This window comes from Bos javanicus, chromosome 9 (genome assembly GCF_032452875.1).
Source record: "Bos javanicus breed banteng chromosome 9, ARS-OSU_banteng_1.0, whole genome shotgun sequence".
In the NCBI taxonomy this organism is placed as follows: Eukaryota; Metazoa; Chordata; class Mammalia; order Artiodactyla; family Bovidae; genus Bos; species Bos javanicus.
This window is the reverse complement of record NC_083876.1, coordinates 93,781,942-93,809,013: the sequence shown is the minus strand read 5'-3', so window position 1 is coordinate 93,809,013 and position 27,072 is coordinate 93,781,942. Positions and strand designations below refer to the sequence as shown.

At 41.0% G+C, this 27,072-nt stretch overlaps 1 protein-coding gene across 9 annotated transcripts in view; it reads right to left on the bottom strand.

The window, feature by feature from the left end:
* ARID1B (AT-rich interaction domain 1B) overlaps positions 1–27,072 on the bottom strand; it is a 435,615-nt gene that overhangs the window by 58,959 nt on the left and 349,584 nt on the right. For 5 of the 9 annotated variants that reach the window (XM_061428408.1, XM_061428404.1, XM_061428400.1 and 2 more), the window contains 3 exons: positions 20,722–20,901; positions 7,173–7,500; positions 5,383–5,511 (listed from right to left, as the gene is read on the bottom strand). In XM_061428408.1, the coding sequence (XP_061284392.1) occupies positions 5,383–5,511; positions 7,173–7,500; positions 20,722–20,901 (637 nt within the window). The remainder of the gene's footprint in view (positions 1–5,382; positions 5,512–7,172; positions 7,501–20,721; positions 20,902–27,072) is intronic. The other 4 variants (XM_061428403.1, XM_061428405.1, XM_061428407.1 and 1 more) reach the window with 2 other exon arrangements.

Below are 27,072 nucleotides of genomic sequence, written 5' to 3'. Positions count from 1 at the left end.
GCTTGTCCTGTCTCCTCCCTCTGTGTTTTTCATTAGGGCTCTTCAGCTGCAGGAATTTCTAACGGAGGCCCCAGAAGTGTGCTGGTCCCCACACCAGGACCCCCCAGTTTACAACAATAAACAGGCTCCCGAGCCTCACTGATGTGAGACTGGGGTGAGGGTGTGTGTTTTTATTTAAAAAGCTCTCTAGGTAATATCCAGTCATTTAAGGAACTTCACAGACTCTAATCTATTAAAAGGTTTGCTGTACATTTCATACTTTGATTCCCTGGGTCTCATTAAACTTTAATGAGATCTTGGTCTTTTAAAAACTGTGTTTTACTAATTTTTTTTTTAATTTGAAGACTAATAAATGTAGTTTATGGCTGCCATAGTTATTCCGAAACTGAAAGATTTATTTGAAATCATAATCTTAAAATACCAACATAGTAATATTCATTCAAATTCTGAATTTTGAAAGAAAAAAGGAGCTAAAAAATGAAAGCATGTTTAAGTGTTAAAGCAAAGGCTTATATTTAATTGCAGAAATTAAAACTCTATTTAAGTCTTTGAAATCTTTTTGCTTTGTCTTTCAATAACATGGCTTTTCAGATCATAGCTATTACTTTAAAACCTAATTGGCCAAAATCCAAAGGGCTAAATTCTTAGTTAACACAAATCACTCAGAGCCCTTCAAGCCCAATATAGCTGGGGCCTGACACACATACGTTTCTTCCCCTTCTCTTTGACACATTAATGCACTATCTCCATTACTATGTTTCCACATCAGTGGCTCCTTGCCCATCAGCACAACTGCGTCACACTGGCTTCAAGGAAATAATAGAGAAAAAGTGCCTTGCTGGCAAATAGCAACAGGGAAAATGAATTATAAATACACCTCACTAAAGAATAGTTGCTGGAAGGTGTGTGCATGTGTGTGTGTGCACATGCACAGAAGACAGACACAAGCGCCTATGGAGGCCCACGAGGACACACCAACCTGCCTAGGTGTGTGTGTGCCGTTTCCAAGCAGAGAAACCACTGCTGAGACTCTCACAGAACAGTCAGCTGTGCCAACACCAATAGTTAGGTTGCTACTGATCCAGCTACCAAGACTTAATGAAATTTATTCACCTTGTTAAAGAGTGGCTAAGACTGAAAAACAGTATTAATTAAAATCTCTAATCTCCTACTTTACTAAAAGCAAAAGCATTTAAATTTCAGTTATCTGATCTTTCAGTATGACTTAAGAAAGAATTAAAATGCAGGTCTCCAGACTCAGGGTTGTGATATCCAGAATAACAATTCCTTCTAGACAGGAGAAATGAGACTTTTCAAACTGACTCATTTTTGCTCCCTTTTTAAAACAAAACAAAACAAAACTAAGCACTCTAAGAGTCTTCCTCCATCTGATATTCAGTTAGTCCACTGGGGAGTTTCTCAGGGACAGAAAAGGATGACAGATACGGCTTGTAACAGCATCATGAAAATGTATGCATTCGTAAAAATGCCAACTTCTGTTTCTATTCTTGCATGGCTCAGAATTCTTCAACAGCTACACTCCAGTCTCAAGAATAAATGCAAAATGTTAAAGTGTAATTGGCAGCAATCAAAGGGTGAAAAGGATAGAAATTCAAGCCCAACTGTGTGCCACCAAGTAAACTGTCACTCCATCTCATGAAGTATGTGGCTCCAGAAACAAACTCCCTGTGACACGCAGGGAGTCTGCGTGGGGAGCAGCAGAGCACTGCTTTCCTTTCAGACAAAACAGAGCCTCTGATGAAGACAAGTAGTCCACACCTCGACACATAAAGTTGGGTCGCCAGTAAGACACTGATGAATATCTGCTTTCTAATAGTAGATCTGCCTTTGGATATAACAGAGAACTAAAATTAAGAGAGCTTTTTTTTTAAAAAAAGAATATCTAAAGAGACAGTACTAAGTAGCAGGAAGAGCAGTAGGCCCAGGAGACTGGCCCTGGGGTCTGCTTTGCCCCTCCTGTAACTAAATAACCATGGCAGTAATGTTGTAGGTCTTGGTTTCCTTCATCGTAAAACTGAGGGGTACAGACTGGATGACATCTAAAGTCCTTCCAGCTCTAAAATTCTGTTACTGTACAAGTGAATCTCTATATCCTCTTGGAATCAATTCTGATGAAAATATTACTAAAGTTCTGTGCCAGGACTTTGACACAGACCATCTCAAGACACTAGAGACTTGATTAAGGTTGAGCTACAGGAGGTGCTCTGGCTGGCTGATTTCAAGGAATAAAAATCTACCATGGCCTAAAGATCTAGGGCTTGCCAGGCCTTCTGTAAATTCACTGAAGTCATGCATATTCCTTGGAGCTCATTTCTAAGGGAAAAAAAAAATCTGGATAATGCTGAAATATCCAAATCCACAGATCAGCTGTATTGAGCAAAAATGTCAGTTGCTGGACAATACCAGGTGGGTGGCACCTAGAAGGAATGAATCAAAGTAAAACACACTAAATGACTGAGGAAAATTGATTTCACATGTGTGTATATGTGTGTTAAGCACAGAGGTCAATCATTCAACAAATGTGAAGGACTATGTTACAGCTTGGGATTCATGGACATGCTTCTTTACAAGCAGTAAGTCAACATCTTTCCTAAACTGCTGGCCAACTTTGGCTCGCCGGCACTTTGACAATGTCTCAGAATTCTTCCAAAGTGATGCTACACACTGCTGCCAGAATTGGACTGAATGTGAACGTCATCTGCCAGCTCTGACTAGGCTTTTAGTATGACAACTCGTATTTCCCACTCTCTGCTTCTCATGGCTTCAAAAGAACAGAACATTATCTAGAAATGTTTTAAAACTGAATACAGCAAGGCATCTTCTGAGTAAAAAGTATATCAAGTGTGTATGGGGGGGGTAGCCTGGACAGATATTACATATAAACTGTTCATTTCAATTTACTGGCTAGTATTATGCAGCTAATCTAGTAACTGAACAGTAAGATTCATAACATTCTATTGTAAATTGTCTGAGAATCAGAATGAGAGAGTCCTTCACTCAAAAGGTGAGAAAAATTGATTCATCCATATGTTCCTTAACTTATTCAGTGTCACTCTTAAGAAAGGAAATAGTAAAACTAGTTAAATCTGTTTTTTTCCTCTAAACTATCTTATATCCAACTAGTTGAGAAACTCTAAAGCATAATTGCCATAATCCTTCATTTTTGCAGTTAGCTTTCTGTCTCTAAATGCACACACATACACACTCTCTCTCTCTCACACTCACTCCCTCCCTTCATCACTAATCTGTCTTTCTCAGATTCCCTCATAGGCTCTAGGCCCTTTGGGATTCTGACTTGAGAAAGAAGACATTATAACAAATTCTGAATACTGTGTTTTTGAAAGATTTGAGCTATTTCTTCCCTAAAATCTGCCATTTAGTGAACTGCTTTTTCAAGTTGCCACCCTAACTTTAACCTCACAGAGCTATATCCATGAGGAAAGAAAACAAAAGCAAAAACACAATTTGCTGTGAGGAGGTGTTAGGTAAAGCAAAAACAATGCTGAAAATCAAATTTCCTAACCACCAGCACTGAAACATGTACTACACATGCTTTCTCGCATTCAAGCTTCTGCTTTAAAAAAAAGGGAGGGCACAACAGGTTACAGGTTATTGCAAAGGAACTAAGATTTAAAATAGAAATAAAACTTTCTTTTTCAGAAAGAATAGTGTAAACACAAACGGCAAAATTCAGAGCTAATAGGAATGGGGCTGCAAGGATGAGCCTTTGCCAAGTGGGTTTCATACAATTTACGGACTCACGCCAACATCTTTCTTTTCCTTATTTTTAATTAAGGAGGAGGTGCTGAATTCTGAGGAAGCTATCTGGATGCTGCTGGCTGAAATGCAGATCTGATCTTCTCGTGCTGGTTGGCGAACATTGATTTTCTGCCCCAGTGGAAGAGATTTTACTCTGATGCATGCCATTTAAATTCATTTTACACAGCTGCTTAATGTGGCTTGGCAAGGCCCAGCCAAACTAGCTTTGTGGGTCTAAATAGGACTCCTGAGTTGGTAAAGGACAGAGCCTATGGATTAGCAGCTGATGATAAATGCTTTTCTCCCCTCTTATCTTCCTACCAACTCAGGAAGTGAGCTTGAATGTAGCACAAGAAAGGAAAAAAGACGAAAGGCAATTTCTCCAAAATAAGTATGTTTACCTCATTCCATACTTATTTCAATTTTAGGATTATGTTTACAGAAGTCTTTATTTGTTGTGACAATTAGGACCGTGTTTACAGGATCTAGAACTTTCAGTGGCAAAATTATCATTTGCACTTGTTGCCTAATAGATGTATAGAATATAAAGCTACTAAAAAGCTGCGTCATACATTCATAATGAGTAGTGAAACACAATTACGTAAGTTCAGTCTTTAAACAAAGTTAGTTGATTGTTCCCTGTTTTTTATTTTACAAAAATGTTTTATCTTTCTACTGAAAGCAGCTCCTGAACACAAATCAATCTACATGAGATAATCTTATCATTACTATATGTTAAATAAGATCACTAACAATATTTTTGCTTAAACACACAATAATAATATACTTTAAGATTATTTACTAACATAAAGACAGTGACAGCCTGATATTACAGTTTTGTAGCAGGAAAGGAGAGAGATACTTTTTGTTGCTGTATGTAATTCCTGTGTTGAAACTGATAATAACATGGCAACACTGTGTTTGGGGAAAAAAATCCTGTGTTGGATTATTTGGTTTTATTTTCCCGGTGACTTCGATATTCTAATCCTCCTTGGGAGAAGGAAAGAATAGAAATCTTTGATACAGATGTTTGCTCAGTGATGTCACTAGACCCTCCCAAGTCTTATTAATAACCTCAGCCCTGCCTCCTGCGTGGGGCTCTCGTCAATGAGCCTGCTGCTCTCTGAATTCAGGGGGTGTGTGGGAGCAGGTCGCTGTTGTGGCAGGAATGACACTAACATGGTCATGATAACAGTGCTGCACAACACACCTAGACAACACGACAACAACGGTGGGGGACATGACGCCAGAGCGGGTGACTTCATTACTTTTACACAGATAACAGTTTTTGTTTCCCTCTCAGGCATGAAGGAAAGAAGCCATGCTGAAGCCATGCAGAGACAGAATCGGGGGGTGGGTGGGACAACATGCAGGTCTCTACCAAACTACCACAGTACTGCCGGGGAGAATGAAAAAACGAAACAGAACAAACAAAAACCCAAAACAAACAAAAGTAAAAGACAACCCCCTCTGAGATGGATCTTCTCTTAGGTCTTTCACCCTCCTGCTTTGGGTGTTCCTTTTGCAGCCAGATGGCATGTTCATTAACAGTTTAAACAAATGCCCAGGTCCCGCAGCAAGTCAGGGTGTGTGGCTACCTACCCGTACTGGTCAGGCTGGTGCATCATGGGAGCCTGAGAGTTGCCATAGTTGGGGTGCTGGGAAGAAAACATGGGGCGTCCGCCAGCCCCAGACTGGCTGGGATAAGCAGGCGACCTAATGTATGGTGGCCTAAAGTAGAACAGAAGAACAGCTTCTTTGGATTTGTTCTATAGACAAGTATGAATCCCCCTGTCCATTACGTTATCTCCACACCAAGGTGTGGTGGCTTATAGAGGGTGGCCTGATACTCCATATTAGAGCTCTGATGGGCGGAACATGAAGGCAAGACTTTGGAATGGTCTATTGATTAGAAAAAGAAACTGAAAACGCTTGGATGTATACTTGTATATTAATTTATATAAAATTATATATAAACTGATTCAGAAAGGGAACACAGCAAAGCTTTTTCATCAAACAACTATGTCTTAATTTCTACAGTTTTCGTCTTCCCAGCTCACTACTCAAGGCTTCATGTCATATGCAATCAAATATTTTCTCCTTAAAAAGGAAATAACTTGTGTATTTTTTGAGTTGTGACAATGGACAATTCATTTAAACCTAAATTAGAACTTCAACTGGATGGGCCCAACCAGTGCTCACAGACAGGTATATTAAAACGTTCTCTCTGCGGCCTGTGTAAGTTCAGTTCAGAGGTATAGTGCTGGGGTTCAGAAGATTCTAAGTCACTGTAACATGGATAAGAGTGAGAGAGGTAGGGGGAGGGGGTAAGAGAGAGAACCTGACTTTCATTTTGATTCCTCAAAGGAAATATTTTGTAGAGCAAATAGTGAGACTGGAAGGGTCCCTGACATTCTCAAACAGCAGCTTCAGAGGAAAAGTAACAAAAGGATACATTTACACACACACACACACACACACACACACACACACAAGCTCTTATTCCACCTTGACAAAATCAGAATCTTCTATTTTTCCTCCTGAAGATACCATATTGTTCAGTCGCTCAGTCATGTCTGACTCTGCGACCCCATGGACTACATATCTTTCAGTGTCCTTTGTTTTAAACATCTTAACATATGTTAAACAAAATTGAAACATTTTTTTCATTTGAGTCTTTTAAAACATAGTCACTTTGCCTCATGAACTTTTAATTCAATTATTTTAAAACAGGTCAAGTATTTACTTCAAGACTTTTTTCAGGATTAAAAACAAGTAAATAATTGAGGCTAAAGCCTTGCTCTATCAACTTAAACGTTCAGAAATACAATCATTATTTTGCTAACTGCATTTTGGCTTGGACAGAGAGAGACATATGCCCAGAAAAATAAAAGTACAACATAAGAACATGAAGCAATAAATCTCACACGTATACATTTAGACAAACACACACAATACACATATGTGCACATACAAAGTTCCTATTTCATAAGGATTTCTACAGTGAGGTTAAAAACAAAAAAAGGGAGGCGTTCTTTTTGAATGTTTAGATTTGGGCCAGTTTCTAGGCTTTATACCCTCCTGCCTAAGCTTCACTGTGTTAAATGGAGCCACAGAGGCACCCTGCACCACTGGCTTTGGGTGGCTAGGTGCAGTGACTCTTCTCAGCCATTTCAAATAACCTCCTATAACTGACGGATTCCTTCCTCCATGTCTCGTAGAACACAGTCTATCATTTACTTCTCTGGCCTCTCTGATAGAGAACATGTAACACAAAAGGGGAGGCCAAGCACAGTGGCCCTCTGCTGCTCTCCACCCCCACTGACGGGATGACCAATTCTGGCTCCGCGCATGTGCACATGTCTGTGCAGACTGCCCGCCCAACGGCATACCTGCTTTGCGCCGAGTTCGCAGCGGCCTGCATCACTGCAGCAGCTGCCTCCTGTGCCTTACGGTTCACGGTTGGCATTGGTGGCCCCATTCCTGGCCCCCCCTGCTGAGACATGCCAGGAGAACTGGGGGTCATGCTGCTCATGTTTCCAGGAAATGGTCTGTTCTGCATGCCTGCGGATGGCACTCGTCCCAGGGGCATGGCACCACACGGCTGGCTTGGCCCTTGTCCATGCATCTGGCTGTTGGCATTGACGCCCATGCTGGGCCCTGGGCCGCTGTAGCTTGCACTGGGCACCCCACTGTATGTTGGGGGTCTGGAGTAGTTACCTAAACAAAAATCAAACACAAATTAGAGCCTTGTTCTTAATATCTGAACTTGTGAAAATATTCACTGGAAGTACTTTGGTCCAACGATGTGATCAACACAGAATATTAGTCATTATCCTCATTAACCCTTCCCCTTTGGTGCTGATGAGGTTGGATGTCTCAAAACACATGATCTCTGTACATTCCAAAGGCAAAGAGCCACACAGGACACTGAAACATGGAGAGAAACCCAGGCTGAACTCTGAAAGCATCTCTGCACAGATACAGACGGAGTGCTGAGTGGTGCTTCAGCTCATTCAACATCTCATGCTATTATCAAAATTCAAGCAAAATAATTATTTTAGCCCCCAGTCCCTAGGTGTACTCCAATCTGAGATTGCACCAGTACATCACTGCTGCTCCTGCTGCTGCTAAGTCGCTTCAGTTGTGTCCGACTCTGTGCAACCCCATAGACAGCAGCCCACCAGGCTCCCCTGTCCCTGGGATTCTCCAGGCAAGAACACAGGAATGGGTTGCCATTTCCTTCTCCAATGCATGACAGTGAAAAGTGAAAGTGAAGTCGCTCAGTCGTGTCAGACTCTTCGCAACCCCATGGACTGCAGCCCACCAGGCTCCTCTGTCCATGGGATTTGCGAGGCAAGAGTACTCGAGTGGGGTGCCATTGCCTTCTCCACTACCACATGACAATAAAGTGTTCAGAAAGTATAAGGAAACATGCACATATGATCAAAACTACCCTTCAAAACCCCACAGGAGGGGTCATGTGGAAACCTACAATTAGTCCAACCCAGTCGGCATTTCTCTGGTCTCTAGAGACATTTTTTTTTTTTTTTGCTTGAGCACCAGATAAAGTGGTTGGGTTGTACCCGGCACCATGTCTTATAAATAAATTTTAAGCACAAGCATGGCACTCAGCAAAGCAGGATGGTGGCACTACAGGAAGCAGGCAGGGTCTGAGACTGAGATAAACGTCTGCAATGTCACCCTCCCATCCCTGCTCACATGGGGCACATGCTCCTGGAGTAGATGGCCTGGACTAGTTCAATAGTTTTGTTTTCTCTCTCCTTCCACACCTTTTATTTTGGTTGAGGGTACATAAATTACAGTCAAGTAAATTGAAGGCATGTATAATGCCACTTCGTAACAACAACTGCTGAACCATGCACACTATGTGTGAGATATCAGGTTAAGTGTTTTGCACCTATGATTTCATTCATTCCTCCAATAACTATATGAAATATGGACACGACCATGACTGCATTGACAAAAGAAGAAAATCAAGAGCTAGTAGGTTAGGATTCAAGCTCAAGCCAAATGATTATGGAACAAATGTAATTAACCAATAAAATATGCTGCCTCCTAATAAGTGACTGTGGAAATGAAATATATTAAAAGGAGAAGTGTTTGGAGAGTATGGATTAGTGTTTCTCTACCTGTCCTTACCACTTCCTGGAAGAATCTCATCTACACAACGTAACTGTTCTAGGCACAAGGGATGTAAGGTTAAATACAATGCAATTCCTATACTCAAGTTCACAGCATAAGAGTGTGAGTGTGTGTGTGTGTGTGTGTGTGTGTGTGTGTGTACAAGGTGAAGTAGCAGGGGAAAGACAAGAAAAAATACAAAAGCAAAAACAGAAAAGATAATGCACTGTAAAACGTGTAAGAGAAAGAAGAGTAAGTCCTTGTAGGGTAGGGATACAGGGGGTCATCTGCGGAGGGGGGCGGCGCTGAGTGAAGGTCTTTGAAAAACCATGTTGGGTCTTGACCCAGAAATCCGTGTGGGGCAGGCTCTGGGATCTGGGAGAACTGGGGCTGAGTGAAAACTCTGTGAATATACCAACCATGGATCTTAGGTAAGTTGTTTTAATTTTTCTTGGTTTCATTCTCTTTCTTTTAAAAAAGAGGATCCTCTTTATTTCGGTCTACTTGAAGAGTTGCTGTTAGGATTAAATGATGTAATATGTGTAAAGTGTCTCAAATACGGGTACAGAAATGGTTGGGGGTTACTGGCGGGATGATAATAACGCAGAAGAGGACAGAGAGCCCCCGTCGGTGAGGCAGTGAACAACAGCGCTGACAGCGAGGGCGAACTTGAGAGCAAGGCACTGCTGAGCTGGCGCGGCTGTGAGAAGGGCGCAGGGGGGGCCCCGCTCACCAGGCCTCCCAGCCTGGAGCGTATTCTGAAGGTGAGGAGGGGCTTCTTCAGCTTTTTCCAGCAGAAACTGGGTTAGATCAGCAACAACAATAAAAGCCAGCAATTCATGTTTCCTGTGTGCTAATCTCAGCTCCAAGTTCTCAGCATTACCTCCTTTCATCCTTATGTCAAGCTTAAGAGAGCCCAGTCACTGGCGTCCTCACTTCAGGGAGGAGGAGCCTGAGGCGATATGCAGAGTGACCTGACCCAAGGTCATGTGGCTAACAGGCCTCAAAACCGTGGTCTGAATACCCTATTCCGCTAGCTGCACCCAAATGGCCTCTCAAATACTTAACAGAAAACCGCACCGACATAACAGCATGGTCCCAATCATGAAAGCAGGTTTTCTTTAAGGGCACCTACAAATCTGTAAGAAGCCCAGAGTTTTCAACAGTGACTGATGTCAGCTCTTTGTTAGGAGCTGCCCGTGAACTTTCTCACATGGCTGTCCATGAAGTATATGAAGAGTGAGTATTTTAGGCTTTGTGGGCTAGATGATCTCTGTCAAAACTAAACCGCCACTGCCGCCTTGATGTGGCCAGAGGTGACACACACATAAATCAGAGCATCTGTGTTCCAATAAAGCTTTATTTACAAACACAGTGGCTGGCCAGAGTGGCCACAAGCTGCTCAGTCCTGTGACAGACCAGTCTTGGGACAAGCTCCTTAAGAAAGTGCTCCATCAGCACAGAAAGTGACCTGTTAAAGGTGGCAGCTACTTTCCCCTGGGCATTCCTGGAAGTCCAAGGGCTGGAGAGGAACAACAGAGCAAGGCACTGGCCATCTGAGGAGCTGGAATGGGCAGGAAAATCAAAGGGAGGAGAAGGGACAGCAGAAGTTCAATACAAATCACATCAGGTGCCCCTGAGTTGCATGCGAGTCAGTGTTTTACAGCAGCACCTCAACTATAAACCATATTTTCAAGAAGATACCCTGCCATTGCAGAAATAATCAACCTGATATTGTTTGTAAGTAAACACTGGTGATTCAGATGGTAAAGAATCTATTTGGAGACCTGGGTTAGATCCCCGGGTTGGGAAAATCCCCTGGAGAACAGAATGGCAACCCACTTCAGTATTCTTGCCTGGAGAATTCCATGGACAGAGGAGCCTGGTGGGTCCACGGGGTCACAAAGAGTCGGACATGACTGAGCCACTTACATAACACAAAAGGTAAACAAACATTCACTGTTTATCAATTTTGAAGTTCTTTATAAAAAGTTCTGAGGCTGCTTTGAAGCTGCTCATGTGTCCCATGGGACCACATGGAAGATCCCCGTCTACTTTCCCATGGCACCATCTCAGAGGAAAGGGCGCCTTATGCTCACACTGGATGGGGGGGTCACAGAGCAGTGGACAAGATGCTGTGTTCCCCTCTTCCTGTGCTTTCCCAGAGCACAGTCCTCAGAACTCTGCTCTGTGGCAGGACGAAGGCTCACCCCTCGCCACCCTGTCCTCTCTCAGCCCTTCCCTACAGACTGTTTGATAACATCAGTGAGATACAGTGCTCTTCCCTGGCTCTTGCTTTTATTAAAAATAAACTCATTTGTAGCTTGAACGCAAATGAAATTAATCCACATATTCTTCCTGTTCCTCTGTAGCTAGTTTCCACTCTCCCTCCCTCAACACTTGGTAAGTAACTTATTTGGTAAGAAACTTTATTCAGTGAAAACATATGTACCCTTTGCTTTCGAAGGAAATGCAATGACTTTTAATCTTGTTTCAGAAAACAAGCATTTACATGGTTATTGCAGACTAAGCCCATAATGCACTTGATATAAGAGGAAGGTCCTTGGTTTTGCTAAATCCTGCTTACAGTTGAAGTAGAATGCTGCTCATACTTGGAACAGAGAAATATTGTCCCTCTGGGTTCCTGCACCTTGGGTTTAACTGCCAATCAGGGGCTGTATTTTAGTAACCACAAAGGAAAACACCTGAGATGTTCAGTACCCCTGTCCCTGTCTTCTATCTTTCTCATTCATTTTATGTGATAAGAAGAGAAGAGCTCTGTTTCAGTAGCATTGCTCAGTTCGACAGCTGGTCTTCATTGCACAGCAGGAAGCGTTCTGCAATCCGGGAGAATATGCATCAGAGCACAACCACCACGCGCTCCCACACGCATGCGTGCACTCGTGCTTAGAAAGGCCCATTGAAAGCTGGGCTCCCAGTCTTATTTTCCCTCAATCAGTTGGGCTGATTTCACAAACCGGCACTCAAAAGCACATGTCAAGAGAGTATGTTCTAATTATAGAGGCCTCTATTTGGTGGAAGAAATACAAAGTTCCCTTTTCTTCTCCTTGAAACTTTAAAAGACTTTCCTCATTAAACTCACATGCCTGGATAAAAATGGTTTCTAAAGGCTTTAAACGGCTTAAGAGGCAGCAACAGACAAAGCACAGGCTGTAGAAACTGGATTTGATACTGGGTTCTGACACTTTCTAGGGGAACCACCTTGGACAACTTATTTAACCTCTTGGAACATGAGTTTTGACAGATAAAGTAACAGTATTAACGGGCAATAGGCAGAAAGTGACTAGTACAGTGCCAAGCATAGAATTACCTAATAAATTATAGCTATCACCATGATCATCAACAATAACATTATCAATAATCACTAATATAATCTTTTTTCCATAATCTTTTAAAAATGTGTAGGAGTAAAAAATGATTCACACCCCCCTCACTTTGCCTACTCAATAATGTATCTTTCTCCCCAAAATAAATAAAAACCAAATATGTAAGCCAAGCAAAATATGAGAGGAAAAGCCAGGAATGAGGAGTGCAATCTTATTTCCATGTTTCTCTAATAGATTAGTAATTTGTTGGCACTGGCTCTGACAGAAAACAGATGGGTCCAGCATTAAGCACAATGAAGGCAGCAGATGCTAGGCCAGCCCACCTCAGCTGGACGGGCCTTGCAGCCAAGTCCTAGAGCCCACAGTTTTCAAGTGGGTTCATCTTGGCACACCAGCTTTGGAAAATTGGTCACCAAATGAATTCAGATTTTAACTTACCGGGAGCTGTATTCAAGCACCAGATAACGGAAGCAGGAGCTACACTCTATTCACATCCTCAGCATTATTTTAGGAGGATCACAAATAACTCTATACCTGACTCCGCAATTTTAAAATTTGCTAGTTAATATTAATATTCCAAGGTTACGGCTTCTATGGAATTATTAAATGTTTCCACTTATTTTGCTTCTTGGTTTCAACCATCCAACAATGACTTAGGAACAAGTACTGCATGCAAGGTCCTATATTATTTCCCTTTGCTGTGGAGGGTAAAATGGTGCACAAATCACAGAATAGACACTTGAAAAAAATGAATAATTAGCTATATATTATGATGAACACATTTGTGAATTAGGTTTAAATCAGCACTTTTTATGGTTATCTACTACACACATTTACTACTACATCTGTCATGTTTATTGAGGCAGAATTTCTATGCATTAGCATGCATACATGCCCTATGACCACCAGCACAGCTAAGACATGGCGAGGGTATTTCTATCAGGACAAAGAGTTGCCATCTGGTGGTCAATCTTGTCCCCAGCCCTGGCAGCCACTGGTCTGATTTCTGTTCCTACAGTGTTGCCTTTCCCAGGATGTCATGTAAAGTGACTCATACAGTACTGGGTCTAGCTCCTTTCACTCGGTATTGTGCTTCTGAAATTCACACATAATGCTGTGCATATCAGGAGTTTGCTCCCTTCTGCTGCTGAGCAGTATTCCATTTTCTGGGGACATGTGGGCTGTTCCTGTTTCTGGCAATCGTGACTGAAGCTGCTGACATTTGCACACAGGTCTCCCAGTGGATATGTTTCATCTCTCTTGGTAAACTCTAGGGATGACTGCTACCTTTGTACATTAAGTGCATTTTTAACTTTGTAAGAAACTCTACTACGATACATATGAGAGTTCCAAGTGCTCTACTGTACATCCTTGATATTGCAAAATTTTAAAAAATATCAGCCATTCCAGTAGCTGTGTTGTGGATACTGTTATGGCTTTAATTTTCATTTTCCTAATGACAAATGATTTTGAGAGCATTCTTCATCTAAATAAGATCCTTGCTGTGTAAAAAAGTTGTATTTCAAAAACCTTCTTCCAATGCTACTTTTCTAATCGGAATGATCACATGGTGCTATGCTTTCAGGCACAGATTTAGGACAGAAACTGACTGAATAGCTAAGACCACAGATTCAATATGAAAGCACACTTACCCCAAGTTGTAGTAAACCCTACTATTTGTGAAAATTGAGATAATTTATCTTTTGAACTGATACATGAGGCACCACATTTTTCCTAGGTCAACATGCATTTTATTTATTTTTTTAAATTTAATTTTTATTTTTTTATTTTTTTTAAATTTTATTTTATTTTTAAGCTTTACATAATTGTATTAGTTTTGCCAAATATCAAAATGAATCCGCCATGGGTCAACATGCATTTTAAAAAGTATTCGAAATGCAAAAGCAATACAGTATTATATAAAGCTTGTAAAAGAAATGGAAAGATTCATTACCTTACAGTATGACTTTAATGTTTCACTTTTGGTAGCTTTCTCCCATTATGTTATAAAAATTAACTCCTTTAAAATGTAATTATACTGTGATGCAAGCTCAATACAGAAAATATAGAAGCACAGAGAGAAATAGACAACAATCCTTAGTGCCATCTCCCAAAGATAATTCTTAAGCATTGAGTAGTCAACCTAATAAGCATCAAGCATCAAAGCAGCATCAAGAGGGAGCACTGGATCTGAATCTCTGGAATACTGTCTCCATCCATTCAGGAAATAGTTTTTAAGAGCCTCTTTTGTGCCCGCTCCCTGCTCATTGCTGATGATGTAGTAGTGAGCAAAGGCAGAGAGCTTCCACTCTGGTGGCAGGAGATAGGTCAATAGATAAATCTAGACCATGCCATGCAGTGCCAAGTGCTCTGATGGAAAACGGAGCAGGGAGAGCTTGGACAGTGTGGAGAGGGCAGGCTCCCCTGAGAGGGTGACTGAGGAGAGCTGCCGTGGAGAGGGAGCTGTGTGGCATGTCGGCGCCTCTCCACCACCATCAAGGCTGACATACACACAGGCCCAGGAACATATGGGCAAGTCGGATGCTGGTTCTGACTTCAGAGCAAGGAGAGAAGAGAGGAGCACAGGTTCTCAAGGAGCAGGGCATAAATGTTTGCCTGTGTGTGACCTTCACAAAGACACTGGTCACCACAATGTTCAGTTTCCTCATCTGCACAAAGGGTATAACATAAAACTCTCTATCTCCTGTGGTTGCTATGGGGAAAAAATATTCACAGTAACTATTGTTGGACGCTAACAATGATTAGAATCTGTCAAGGAACAGACAGAAGCTGCTCCAATGTTGATAAGATAACTTTCCACCAGCAAAATTCTTTTTTACTATATATTGTATCATGAGCCTCCTTTTACTTTCAATATGCACAGATATTCAAATCTATTTCAGAGTAAAGCATAAGAAAAAGTAACTACTGACCTAAAAAAATGTAAAATCATCTTAATTCAGTAGCCAAATTTGGCATGAAACAGTAAAAGCCCTATGGTAAGGAAGGAAGGATTCTCAGAGTCACTGTTGTCACAGGTGCCTGAGCACCTGCGTCCTCCCTGGGCTCAGAGCTGCTGCGCCCTGTGCACACCCACGGATGGTGGGGGAACAGCGCCCCCTGCAGGGAGGGCTCTGATCTGCTTCACCTGACGGCAGGTGCAGGAAGCCTTCAGAAAGGACCGGTGGTGCCAACGCTTACAGAATTGAACACTAGTCATTTCTTTTAAAACAAGCAATTAAAAAAATGGCAGAGCTGTGAGCCTCAGGAAAAGGCAGCTTGCTAAAACTAAGTCAAGCAGCCTGTCCACATCCTGCGTTTCTACACCGCCATCAACTGTCCTGATCCAGGCCGGTGGTCCAAGTTCACAGGATGACCGTGAGGGGAGGGGACACTGGCACCCCAGGTGCTGTTGATTTTAATAAGTAAAGTGAAATAATTATCTTCACACTAGTCAAAATTCATGTTGCTGTATGTTCTTTCTTACTGTGAAGCTGATTTGTACTTTAAATTTTCCTTACTTCTTGCCTAATTCTCAGGTTTTTGTCAAGTCAAAATGATTATCAGTCTGCTAAGAAAAATTCAAGCTTAAACCTTATAACTTGAAGGCTAAATTTGAGCATCAAAAGATGAGGCCATTAATCACCTTTGGTTATAATATCTGCTACAATTTGTTTTTTCCTACTATGAGCAAGATAAAGATTTAGAAATTTTTGAACAAAGCCTTACAGACTATGGAATTAATACTTATACCTAGCACTGTCCATTTAACGAAAAAATCAAGTTAACCTAACAGGATGAAGTAAACGATCAAGAGCACTGCAACCTGTTTCAGGAGAGAAATGAGTGAAACTGATGCAGGACTGACCTGCACACAAACCAGCCTCTGGAAAGCCAAAGAACAAGATCTCCAATTAGCAGCACTGTCCACGGGGGTGGGGGGAGGGAATAAATCCATGTGGCAGACACATCTCACTTCTGTAGAAGATAGGCTGAATTCAGCTTAATTTAAGAGCAAGAGTGGGGACTAAAATCATGGGTCGTGGTGACCCCAAGACTGCCATGGCCTAGAAGGCTCTCTGCAGTAGCTGGTGGGCTGCCAACTGGTTGACATTTATATGTTGTTCCTCTTGACTTGAAACACTTATAAGATTATTAATGTGCAATTCACTATTTTGGAGCTGCATTCATTTCAACTAGGTATCATTTAAAGTTTGCCATTGCTGACTTTTAATGAATGAAGGAGAAGGAAGAGTTCCACTGGGATCTGATTTATTTTAGAGGGAAGCACTCTAAACCCTTCTGAAAAGCACCTCTGACAAAGTACTTTAGGAATAAAGGCTAGTCAGATTCATCTTCTTATAAGCTCCCTGCTTCCTAAGACAACTATACAAATTAAGGCATAAAACCAAGGCTGAGTCGGTGTGCAATGTCTACAGCTGTACATGGGGGCCCCAGACACTCACACAGGAGTGACACCTAGCAGGGAATCACGGCTCAGAACTCCTATCGGTTGCCCAAGAAAATACTCCCAATTCCTTCCACAACTAAGGCTAGGCCCTCACTTTTTGCAATTAGTGACAAATATGCAAAAAATATCTGTGGACAGTCTGTGACAGACACTGTTCCTAGAGAACATACGAACAAGAAAGTGTCTGTCCTTAGGAAATAGAAAGGCTATGAAGATGAAATGGATTTTGGCTCCCTTTTCCACATACAAATTCATTTATTAATAATTAACACAGCAATTAAAGAATTCCTTTTTATTTATTAGAGCCAAGTCTCTCTGGCCCTCTCTACTCGCAAACACTTTGTAAGGGAAGTTATTTTATATGTGTCTGCTTGAAGGTAGAAAAGCACTATTTCATAAAATACACTGCAATTAAACATTTTTGCACATTTAGACTGGCTTCATCCCATCTGTATATTTAATAATTTATAGTATTAATATACATTAAAAAAATTTCCTCTTAATAGGAATCTGTTTCTTAATCTCTAGTATTTTTGGTGTATCTCAAGCCTATATTCCCCAAAGCTCCTTGAAGGCTCATAGTCTGTCTTCTGTCTCTCCAGCAGCTCACTGAAGGAACCAGCAGGAAGGAGTGTATCTAAGTCATGGGAAATGACACAGCAGGCACTCTGAGTGGCCTCTGAAGTCTTTCTCGGTTTGAACCTTGGCTCTGCACTGACCAGCTGTGGGACTGTGGGTAAATTACTTAACCTGCTCATTTGAAAAATGGGATGACATTACAGGTTTCCTGTTAATGAAGAAAAATGGGAAAGTATACCTGAATTTGAATCCCAGTATGACCACTGTGTACCCTGGGCAAAGGTGTTTATGAGATGCATGCCTCAGTTTCTTTGTCTATCAAGTGGAGTAATAGTGGTACCTATAACATGGCATGTTGTGAGGATTAAATGAATTAATATATGAAAAACACCAAGTCCAGGACTCAGTAGTGTTTAATAAATGTTGGCTGCTGTTACTAATAATTTTGAAGAAGCTATTCCTGACAACAAAAAGGTTTAGCAAAAAGAGACTGTAAAGTATCTTCCCCCGAGATCTCTTAAAAACATTAACACAGAAGAAAGCCATCTAGCTAGAAACAGAGAAGATATGACGACGACTCTGTGGATCTCTGCACAAGTGATTCTTTCCAGACATCAAAACCTGTAACAAAGATGGAAGCTGAATATTCTACTAATAATTTGAGTAGTTAATCAAGAGAAAGAAAAAAAAATACTTCATTTGGGTCTCTGTTTAAAAGGATCAATCAAGAGAGAAAGGTAAAGGTAAGAATATTTCTTGGATTGAGTAATACAAGTTATAATTGTCATTTCCTGTCATTTGTTCAGTGACGACAGGGGGAATACAAGGAGGAAAGTAAACAATTCAGATTTGAACCGAGAGCACCAGAAAACGGATTTTCAGTCCACGCTTCGGGAGCCAGTCAAGAAGCCCAGGGGGTGGGGGGAGCACAGAGTATGCCGGAGATGCCACCTGGAAGGAGAACACTGCCTAGGGCGCAAAGTTAGAACATGCCACGTGTGGAAACTGTCAGCCTTAGTTTAAATTGTCCAACCTAAACTTAGTATTCATACCTCAAAAAATTCCCAAACAACAACCTTCTTGACTATATATCCAAACTGTTATGCAGTGGATCCAGTGGGCCACATTAATGTAAAAAGGTGCTGGAGTCGAAGCAAAATTTAGACTCAGAACATTAGAATTAGAAGCAATTTCCAAGGTAACACAATCTAATTTTCTCATTTTCTATAGAAAAAGTAAACCCCGGAGAGTAAGCAATTTTCCAAAGGTTGGGTGAGAACTCTCACAGGAGCAGTGCTATTAAATCAAGAATCTTACTATTCAACGATTCCAGAAAACTGAGGGTTTTATTCAGAGGATAAACCCATTTTATGGAAATTACCTTCTGTGTTATTAGCTAACTCCTAAAGTATGAGTGCTTTATTAGCCATTCACACAAGACTCATCAGATAGTCCAAGGCTCTGCCTTCCCACCTTCCCTTATTTGAGAGCAGCAGAGGGTGAGATTGCAAGAGTATTTCAGAGTAGAGTGGCCAGTTTTCAAGATTATATACATGAAACCCTTGGAATGGCATTGGTAAGTCCCAGGCCCTAGCCACCCCTAACTCTGAGAATAAGGCCCTGGCCTTGTCTCCAGTTATATTCTAAGTAAAAGTTCACATTTTCTGTGCGTGTCACAACTTATAAGCTGCTTTCCCAATTTTCACTATAGTTTTTGTCCTTTCCAGATCGTCAAAGTTCCCCCAGTTTTGAAGATGCCCACTGAGTGGCACAGAGGGCAAGCAGGCACTCTTACAGCTGAGTGGCACGTCCTGCCTTAGCTCAGCAACAAACTGCTACATGTCACAACTACCTTGGCTGATGGGGAACTAGGCAGACCCTGGCTGTCAACCAGGACCTTAAATTCCTAGAGCTTTTATAGGAATTAATAACACAGAAATCTACTGATGACATGGCAGGTAGGGAATCAAGTCAAACCCACGTTTATATCACTCTCACTACATGCTCGTGGACAGAGGCAGAAAGGGCCATGGGAAACATTTGTTTTGGGTGTTCTAATACAGTTTCCCAACAACACAAATAGTTAGAATACAAAATAACAGGGCAACATAAGGTGAGGTGATGGTGCTACACTGATAGTACTGAGGGTGTTTAAAATCCTTCAGAAAGAGATCTTCAGAAAACAAGAGAATTTTCAAACTGTGAGGTAAGGACAGCTTTCCTGAGAAATAGCAGGTAAAAAGCTGAGATGGCACCTGGCCTCCTCTTAAAGAATCGTCTGGCCTTGCAGGTACTTCTGTGGCTGGAGAGGCTCGAAGGGCATCAGCACAGCACGTTTTCCAGATGGACAGTCTAAGAAATATTAAGGCTTGTCTATGGCCATACCACCCTGAACGCGTCTGATCTAGGAAGCTAAGCAGGGTCGGGCTGGCTAGTACTTGGATGGGAGAAACATTACAGCTTTAGTAAGTCAGGGGACCTGGTTTGGCTGTGGAGGCGCGGTGAACATTGTACTAGTTTCCTAGAGGGCACTGCCTTCACTTGGAACATTCCTGGTATTTTCAGAAGTGAGGAAACTCTGGGAATTGTGCCAGATTAGCTCATTCTAAATTATCCATTAATGTCTACTTTAAATAAACAAAATATAAAGGTGCTAAATTCAAATGCCTTATTGCTAGAAGTGACTTAGAAAAAAATATGTATCAGGTTAAAAACCTTGCTGAAAGGATTCTGCACATGTAAGACAAAACAGACATCAATGTCCAGGAAGGCAGAATGTAAATGGGGCGTTTTGGGCATGGTTCCACTTGTTTTTCTACTCATGCCTTATCTTCCTTTTTGAAAGACATGTCCATTTCAGGCTTTGTCCTGTCTTCTAAGAGTAAAACTGGCAATGACTGTGAAAATTAGAACTATTATTTACCTGAGAGAGCACTTTGGGGACAGATTAGGAGGAAAAGTAATAGGATGCAATCCTTCTGAGTAGGGAGCACATTGTTACAAAGGTAATTACAGACAGGGAGGGGCAGAATCAGGACTCAACAGAATAACCTAAGTTTTGAATCAAACTTCTTGAGGTCAAGGCCTGTGCTGCTTTCTCAATAAGCATTTACAGCTACATCACAGAAACAAGGGTTCACTCCTTCATTATTAATAACACATGTATGAAGAGCACTTACCAGAGTGTCTGATGCATGAATGCTTAATGAATAGTTGCTATAATTATTCTTCCCATCACTATGGGAAACCAAAGGGCTGTGGTTTGCATTAACCTCACAGATCTGTCAGGTAACAATGGGATCTTAAGAGATGTTTATAACATTGAGGTCTTGAAAGGACTCGCATAGTAACAAAATTTCTACAACCTACTGACTGCATTCTGGAGAAACTTTTCTTTACCTTGTGGTCCATACTGGCTCATCTGTGGACCGTAAGTTCCACTTGAGTTACTCTGCTGAAAGCTACTGATTCCAGGGTGCATCTGGCCTCCAGGAGAAGGATGAGGCGACATGGATGGTCCTGTCTGCTGAGGTCCATATTGAGACATCTGAGGGTTTCTTTGTGTGCCTGCCATAAAACCTAAGTGAGAAATAAATGGAAATATATAAATGCAGGTGACAGAAGTGGACATGGAATTGTGTGCAAGGTGGACGGGAGAAGATCGGGGTTGTGGGATTCCCCTACGCAACACTGAAAGACATCTCAACCCAGTGTGGATGATGCGAGAGGGCCCGGGGGGCTACCCGAGTCTCTCATTAGGGTTCCTAGGAACACTATGGATTTAACACTTAAACTAGGGAAAGGAGAAGAGGGATAACAGGCAAGTAACCTTAACCTCTCCTAACATCCATTCTTGCCAGGCTGGACATGGTGTGTGCATCCCTCAGAGTCTTGGCTCAATTCTGGATCTCAGGGCTGCATATTGCCATTCAAACACCCCAGCCCTCTCTCAAGCCCAGGACAGCACCCAGCTCTCCTCTGCATAGAACTCTCTTTTTCCCTCTGACCTCCTGGAGTCACAGCTGCTCACCTTGACTCCTGCAGTGCTGAGACTTACCACCTGATTCACACTGTTCCCTAGGGGATACTGCACACAGGTGGAGGGTCTGAAATGTACTCTGCTACTCCAAATACACTCTGACTTCCTCCTGCAAAGTTCTGCCCATGGTGTCCCCAGCACAACCCCCGTGATCCTTCCTCCCACCCCGTCCTATGGTGCGATGGAGCCATCAGCACGTCTGTTGCCTCTACTTCTGAAATGCATCTCGGGTCATCTCTCTTCTCCATTTCCATGTCTATAAAAGCTCCTGTCTTTCCCCCCACACCTTGTCATGGTCTGGCTCACCCCTCTCAGCCTACCCCATGTTTTGTGACTTTTGGTTCACTTTCACAAAGCTGCCAGGTTTTCAGGAGTAAAAAAGGAAATTAGAAATTAGAGCGTTATCTTCTCTGCCTAACACCCCTGTCCCCAGGATCACTGGATCCGAAGTAAAATGCCAGCATTTGACTATAGTCTCTGGGACCTTGTGTGGTCTGAGGTTTGCTTTTCTCACTCTAACCCCACTTCCTATAGTTTTCTCTCCTCCTCACTACCCTGAAATCCACGGCCTTCTCATGCTTCCCAGAAGACAACGTCAAGCTCTTTCCCATGATAGAGTCTCTCTCTCTCCGGTCCCCTCTCCCAAGAACCTTCTACTACTGCGGGTTCCTTCCCATCCTCCAGGTCTGCCCTCCCTCATGGTGCCTCCTTTTCTCATGGCAATTTTCCTTACCTGTAATCAGCTTACTCTATTTCTGACTCACTTAACCTCTCTCTTCCCATGAGAACATAAGCCCCAGGAAGGCAGGGATCATATTATGTGACCCCTGCTGTACCCTCAGGGCCCAGTTGGATGTTTGCACATAGTAGGTGCAACAACTATGTACTGAATGAACGAATTTTAAATTCCTCTTGTACACAGAGTGCTGAGCACCACATGGTAGGTGCTGAGCAGATAACTGGCCAATGGATAAAGAAAATCCATCTTTCAATTGAGAAAGACTATAGTCAAGGTATGTCCCCATCCATCAGTAGTTTGGCCGAACATTAGCAAGTATTATACACAGGATGAACTGTGAATACACGTTTAGACAAAGAATATCCCATGTTAAAACATGTATCTAAGAAAAAGATAAATTATCAAACCAGCAAACTAACAAAGGGCAGTTTGCAAAACAATTCCCAGAACCTAGGGGTTAGAGCTGGTGAGAGTCCCCGCTTGTCAGCTGAAGGCTCTAGAACAGTGGCAAGCATGGAGTTGGGTGGGTTCCATCTGCTCTGGAGAACCAAGAACAGTAGCTTCCAGAGAGTCTCCTGAGGCAGCCGGAGGGAAAGATGGTGCCTGCATCCAAGATCAGCTTACATTTAGAGGGTTAAAGAGTAAGGCGTTTACAAAGGCCATGGTTTACATTTCAGTAAGAAAAAAAAAATCTTCTAACACTGCTTCTGTCTGAAAAGAGAGACATAAAATACAAGTAAGTAGAGCTGTTCCTTATTATCCTATTTCATTTATTTATAAAGATAAGGCTTGTTAAATTGGGCTCAATTGGCAGCTCCCAGATATAAATCATCATAGAAAATGTTTGCTTTTTCAAATCTGAAAACAAACAGAAATCAGAGTGCTAAAATTACTATAAATGATTGCATCTTCAGATGTAACATGAAATATTTATCTAAGCCTTACTATAAAATTCTCAAGAGTTTCATACAGAGTCCTGTTTAATAAAAAAATGTGTCTGAATTCCATACAGATTGTATAAGTTTTTCTTCCTTTCTCTCTTTGGAGAATGACTGTTTTCTTCTTCATTAGTTAAGGAAAATAATATGTGTCCTTTTTTTAGCATTAAATTTCACTTCAACCAAGAAGTGTCCACGCTGAAGGATTCAGAACATGTGTAATATAGCACATCCTTAAGTTATTGCTGCCTCTCAGATGCTTACTATAAGCTTAAGGTTTGTTCAAATGACTTCTAAGAATTCCTATCTGGCAAGTTATTTCATCATTTCTGACTCTTAATTCAGTCCTTAAAAATAGGTACATATATGATGCCATGATCCAGTTGAGTCATCTCACTCATCACTGGAATTTTGCAGAAAATAAGTTTGTGACAAGGCTCCTAAAGAGGTGAAATGTTAAAGTTAATCCAAATGGAATATGTAACAACATCAAATTCTACAACTTGGAGACAAGGTTCTATGGCGTATGGAATCCACCTCCTTTTATAGAGATTAAAATGAAAATACAGACAGAAAAAAAATTCCATTCTTTTCTCTGTATGCTTTTACAATGGCACTACTTACAAGAGGTTTCTGAAATCTTGTTTTATTTTTTGGTTAGACTCATCCCTTTCCATGTAATTCCCAAGAAAATGAAAGGAGGTGACATAATTTCCCTGACTCTTTTCTGAGCTATAATCATCGAATGGCAGCTAACTGGGAACAGAAGGCCTAGATTATAGTTTCGCTTGTGTCGATGGCTCAGAATCTAGTAGGGTAGACATATTTATGTAAATATGCTGCAGTGTGTGAACTGATCAAAACTAGCAGTGTGACCTTAGGTGAATCATAATTTACCTGAGGCTCAGCTTCCTCATCTTAAAATGTGGATGAGGTTGCTATAAGATAACTGAAATGGCACATGAAAATGCTCTGTAATCTGAAATGTGATACACAAAAGTAAGAGATGATGATGATAATTTTCTGGTTTATAAATTGCTACGAGTATATTTTAACTTCTGAACACTCCACATATTCAGGAGCAGTTTCCAACCAGCATGAAGAAGCTAGTTTTTATTTCTTCATTTTTTAAGTATGTGGGATCCACATTACTCCAATACTTGTGTAACTGTCTACAAATTCCAAAAGATTAAAAAAATATATACTCCTGTCTCCTACCATTTAGTCTCCCTGGCCAAAGGCAAGTGGTTTTTTAATGTATCCTTTCAGGGATATTTTATAATTTGTTTGTGTTAGACTGTGCATTGCCTTTATCATGAGTAAAGTTGAACATTTTATTTTACAGCAGTTTCAACTCTTTTCCTAGAACTACTTATATCATTTGTCCATTTTCTGTTGGCCACTCTATGTCATGACTAGGAAGTATTTCATCTTGCAGATTCAGCTGTTATTACCAAATAGCTGCGTGGTTCACCAAAACTTTTGCATTTGCAATCCTATGAAAATCTGGTCTGATTAACACTGGCAAAGGCCGTACACAGTCTTGGCAGGAAAACAATGTGATCTGACTTGCATTTTCAAAAGCTAATTCCACCATAATATGCAGCATGAAGAAAGGACTGAGGGAAAGTAAGGCTAAAGGTTAGAAGACTAGTTAGGAGGTAGGAACAGTGATACATAATATATCATCACGATTAAAGGCCAGCACCAATCCTACTAAAAACGACTTCCACTATGGATTGTTGTTGTTTAGTTGCTAAGTGGGATCCAACTCATTGTGACCCTATGGACTGTAGTCTGCCATACTCCTCAGCCCACAGGATCTCCCAGGCAAGAATACTGGATTGGGTTGCCATTTCCTTCTCCAGGGGATTTTCCCAACCCAGGGATTGAACCTCATCTCCTGCATTGGCAGACGGGTGGATTCTTTACTGGTGAACCACCAGGGAAGCCTCCATTATGTATATAACCATATTTTTAAAAGGTTATTGAATATAGTCATAATCTAAACAAATTAATAAAAAATTAGAAGGCAGACGATAACAAAAAAAGAAATATTTCTACTTTTCATCCTGCATATAGAGATCTGCATGTCCATTACTTGTTTCCTCATCTATAAAATAGGGAAAATTGTTCTCTCTCTCATAAGGTTGCTGTGAGGATTAAATGAGATGATACATGCAAAAAACTTACAACAGCGCCTGGCACACATACACAGTGAGCTTTCAATAATCACTACCTGTTACTATTATTAATATGTTCAAAAAAGAAAAGCAAGAGAGGCGGCATGGTATGACAGCAAGGACTAGGACATCAGTCGGGGGCCTTCCATGTTCGCTGTGCAGAATACAGCAATTAACCTAGCCTTTCTGTCTCCATTTCCTCACGTGTTAAATGCAGAGAGGGAAGACATACAATATTTGTAGAGACACTTCTAGTTCTCCATGATTATGGCTTAAACTTTTAAAAAGTATCTAATTCAGGTCTGTAATTTGCATGTCTATTTATTTGGGGGACAGTCTTCATTTTGTTTTATTTTAACCTTTATTTTGAATGAAATAAATGTTAAAATGTTTCCAAAAAATAAATTTCAACCAAGAATTTTCTATTTATGGTGACACGTTTGATTGTATTTTGCCTCCTTTAGAAAGTTATTATAAAATGGCAGGTTGTAGCACAGTTTATGAATAGAAAAACTGACGGTTAGAAGAATGAAGCCTTTTTTTTTTAAAATAAAAAAGTTGTGTAATTTTTCTAGTTATTAACCATCTGAGTTTAAAAAACCAAACTAACTAGTAAGGAAAATTTAGGAAGTATAAAATTAATTTCCCATATAGTATAAAAGCTTGTTGAACTACTAGCTGTATTATGGAACTGGCAAATAATATAACATGGAAAAATTAAACTTTGGAAAAAAGTACTAATTTAGATAATTATTATTCACATTATATAAAAGAACTTATTTGGAAATCTTAGAAACTTTATATGAAAATATGGTTTACACATTTCATCCATAAAGTATATGCACAGAAGGTTTATATAAGTGGATTTACTATTTTTGAATCCTTCATTATATGTATATGTGACCACAAACACGTGTACAATCAAACTTGACGAAGTGGAAGCTCTACTCTGAAAGGAAAGGTACTGCAGTAATAGGAAACACACACACACACACACACATGCATGCATGCCATCTGCTTGGAACCAGATGTGGATTATAGAGGCTGCCTCCACTATCCACTGTGTGGACCACAGGTTCTCTTGTATAAAACAGTGAGTGCATTTCCTATTCTGGCTTATAAGAGCATTCAGAGAATCAAACAAGAAAAACATGTGTGGCTGTACTTTTCTAAACTGAAAAACACCATGAGAATGCCATACAAAGGTATTACTGTTGCCTTTTTAGTGATGCTACAAGCCATTCACTGCGTGTGTTCTGATCTAAGCTATCACACTGGTAACTCAACCCACAATAATGACATAGAAATCTTCTACCAGCATGCCCCAATTTTACTCTGGCATTCATGGAAATGCAGTTAAGAAAAAACAGCATTTTTTTTTAAAAAGTAAAAGATGTGATCCTTGTCTTTGAAGAATTACAATTCAGTTGAGTAGACGATAAAACTTATCAACAGGGAAAAATGATAAAATCACAAAGTAACTGAGACAGATTCTGGGCAGCATGCTAGGTGCTGGAGATGTAAACAGTGAGCACTCAGGCTCTGCCCCGTGGACTTCACATTCTAATGGCAGAGACAGCCACCAACAAACAACTAGGAGTAAGTATGAGCAAAAGAAAACAGAAGTATAGGTACTCTGAAGGTATTGGAAGTGAAGTGAAGTTGCTCAGTTGTGTCCGACTCTTTGCCACCCCATGGATGGTAGCTTACCAGGCTCCTCCATCCATGGGATTTTCCAGGTAAGACTACTGGAGTGGGTTGCCATTTCCTTCTCCAGGGGATCTTCCTGACCATTGCAGGCAGACACTTTACCCTCTAAGCCACCAGGGAAGTCAATTTGGACTGGGGACA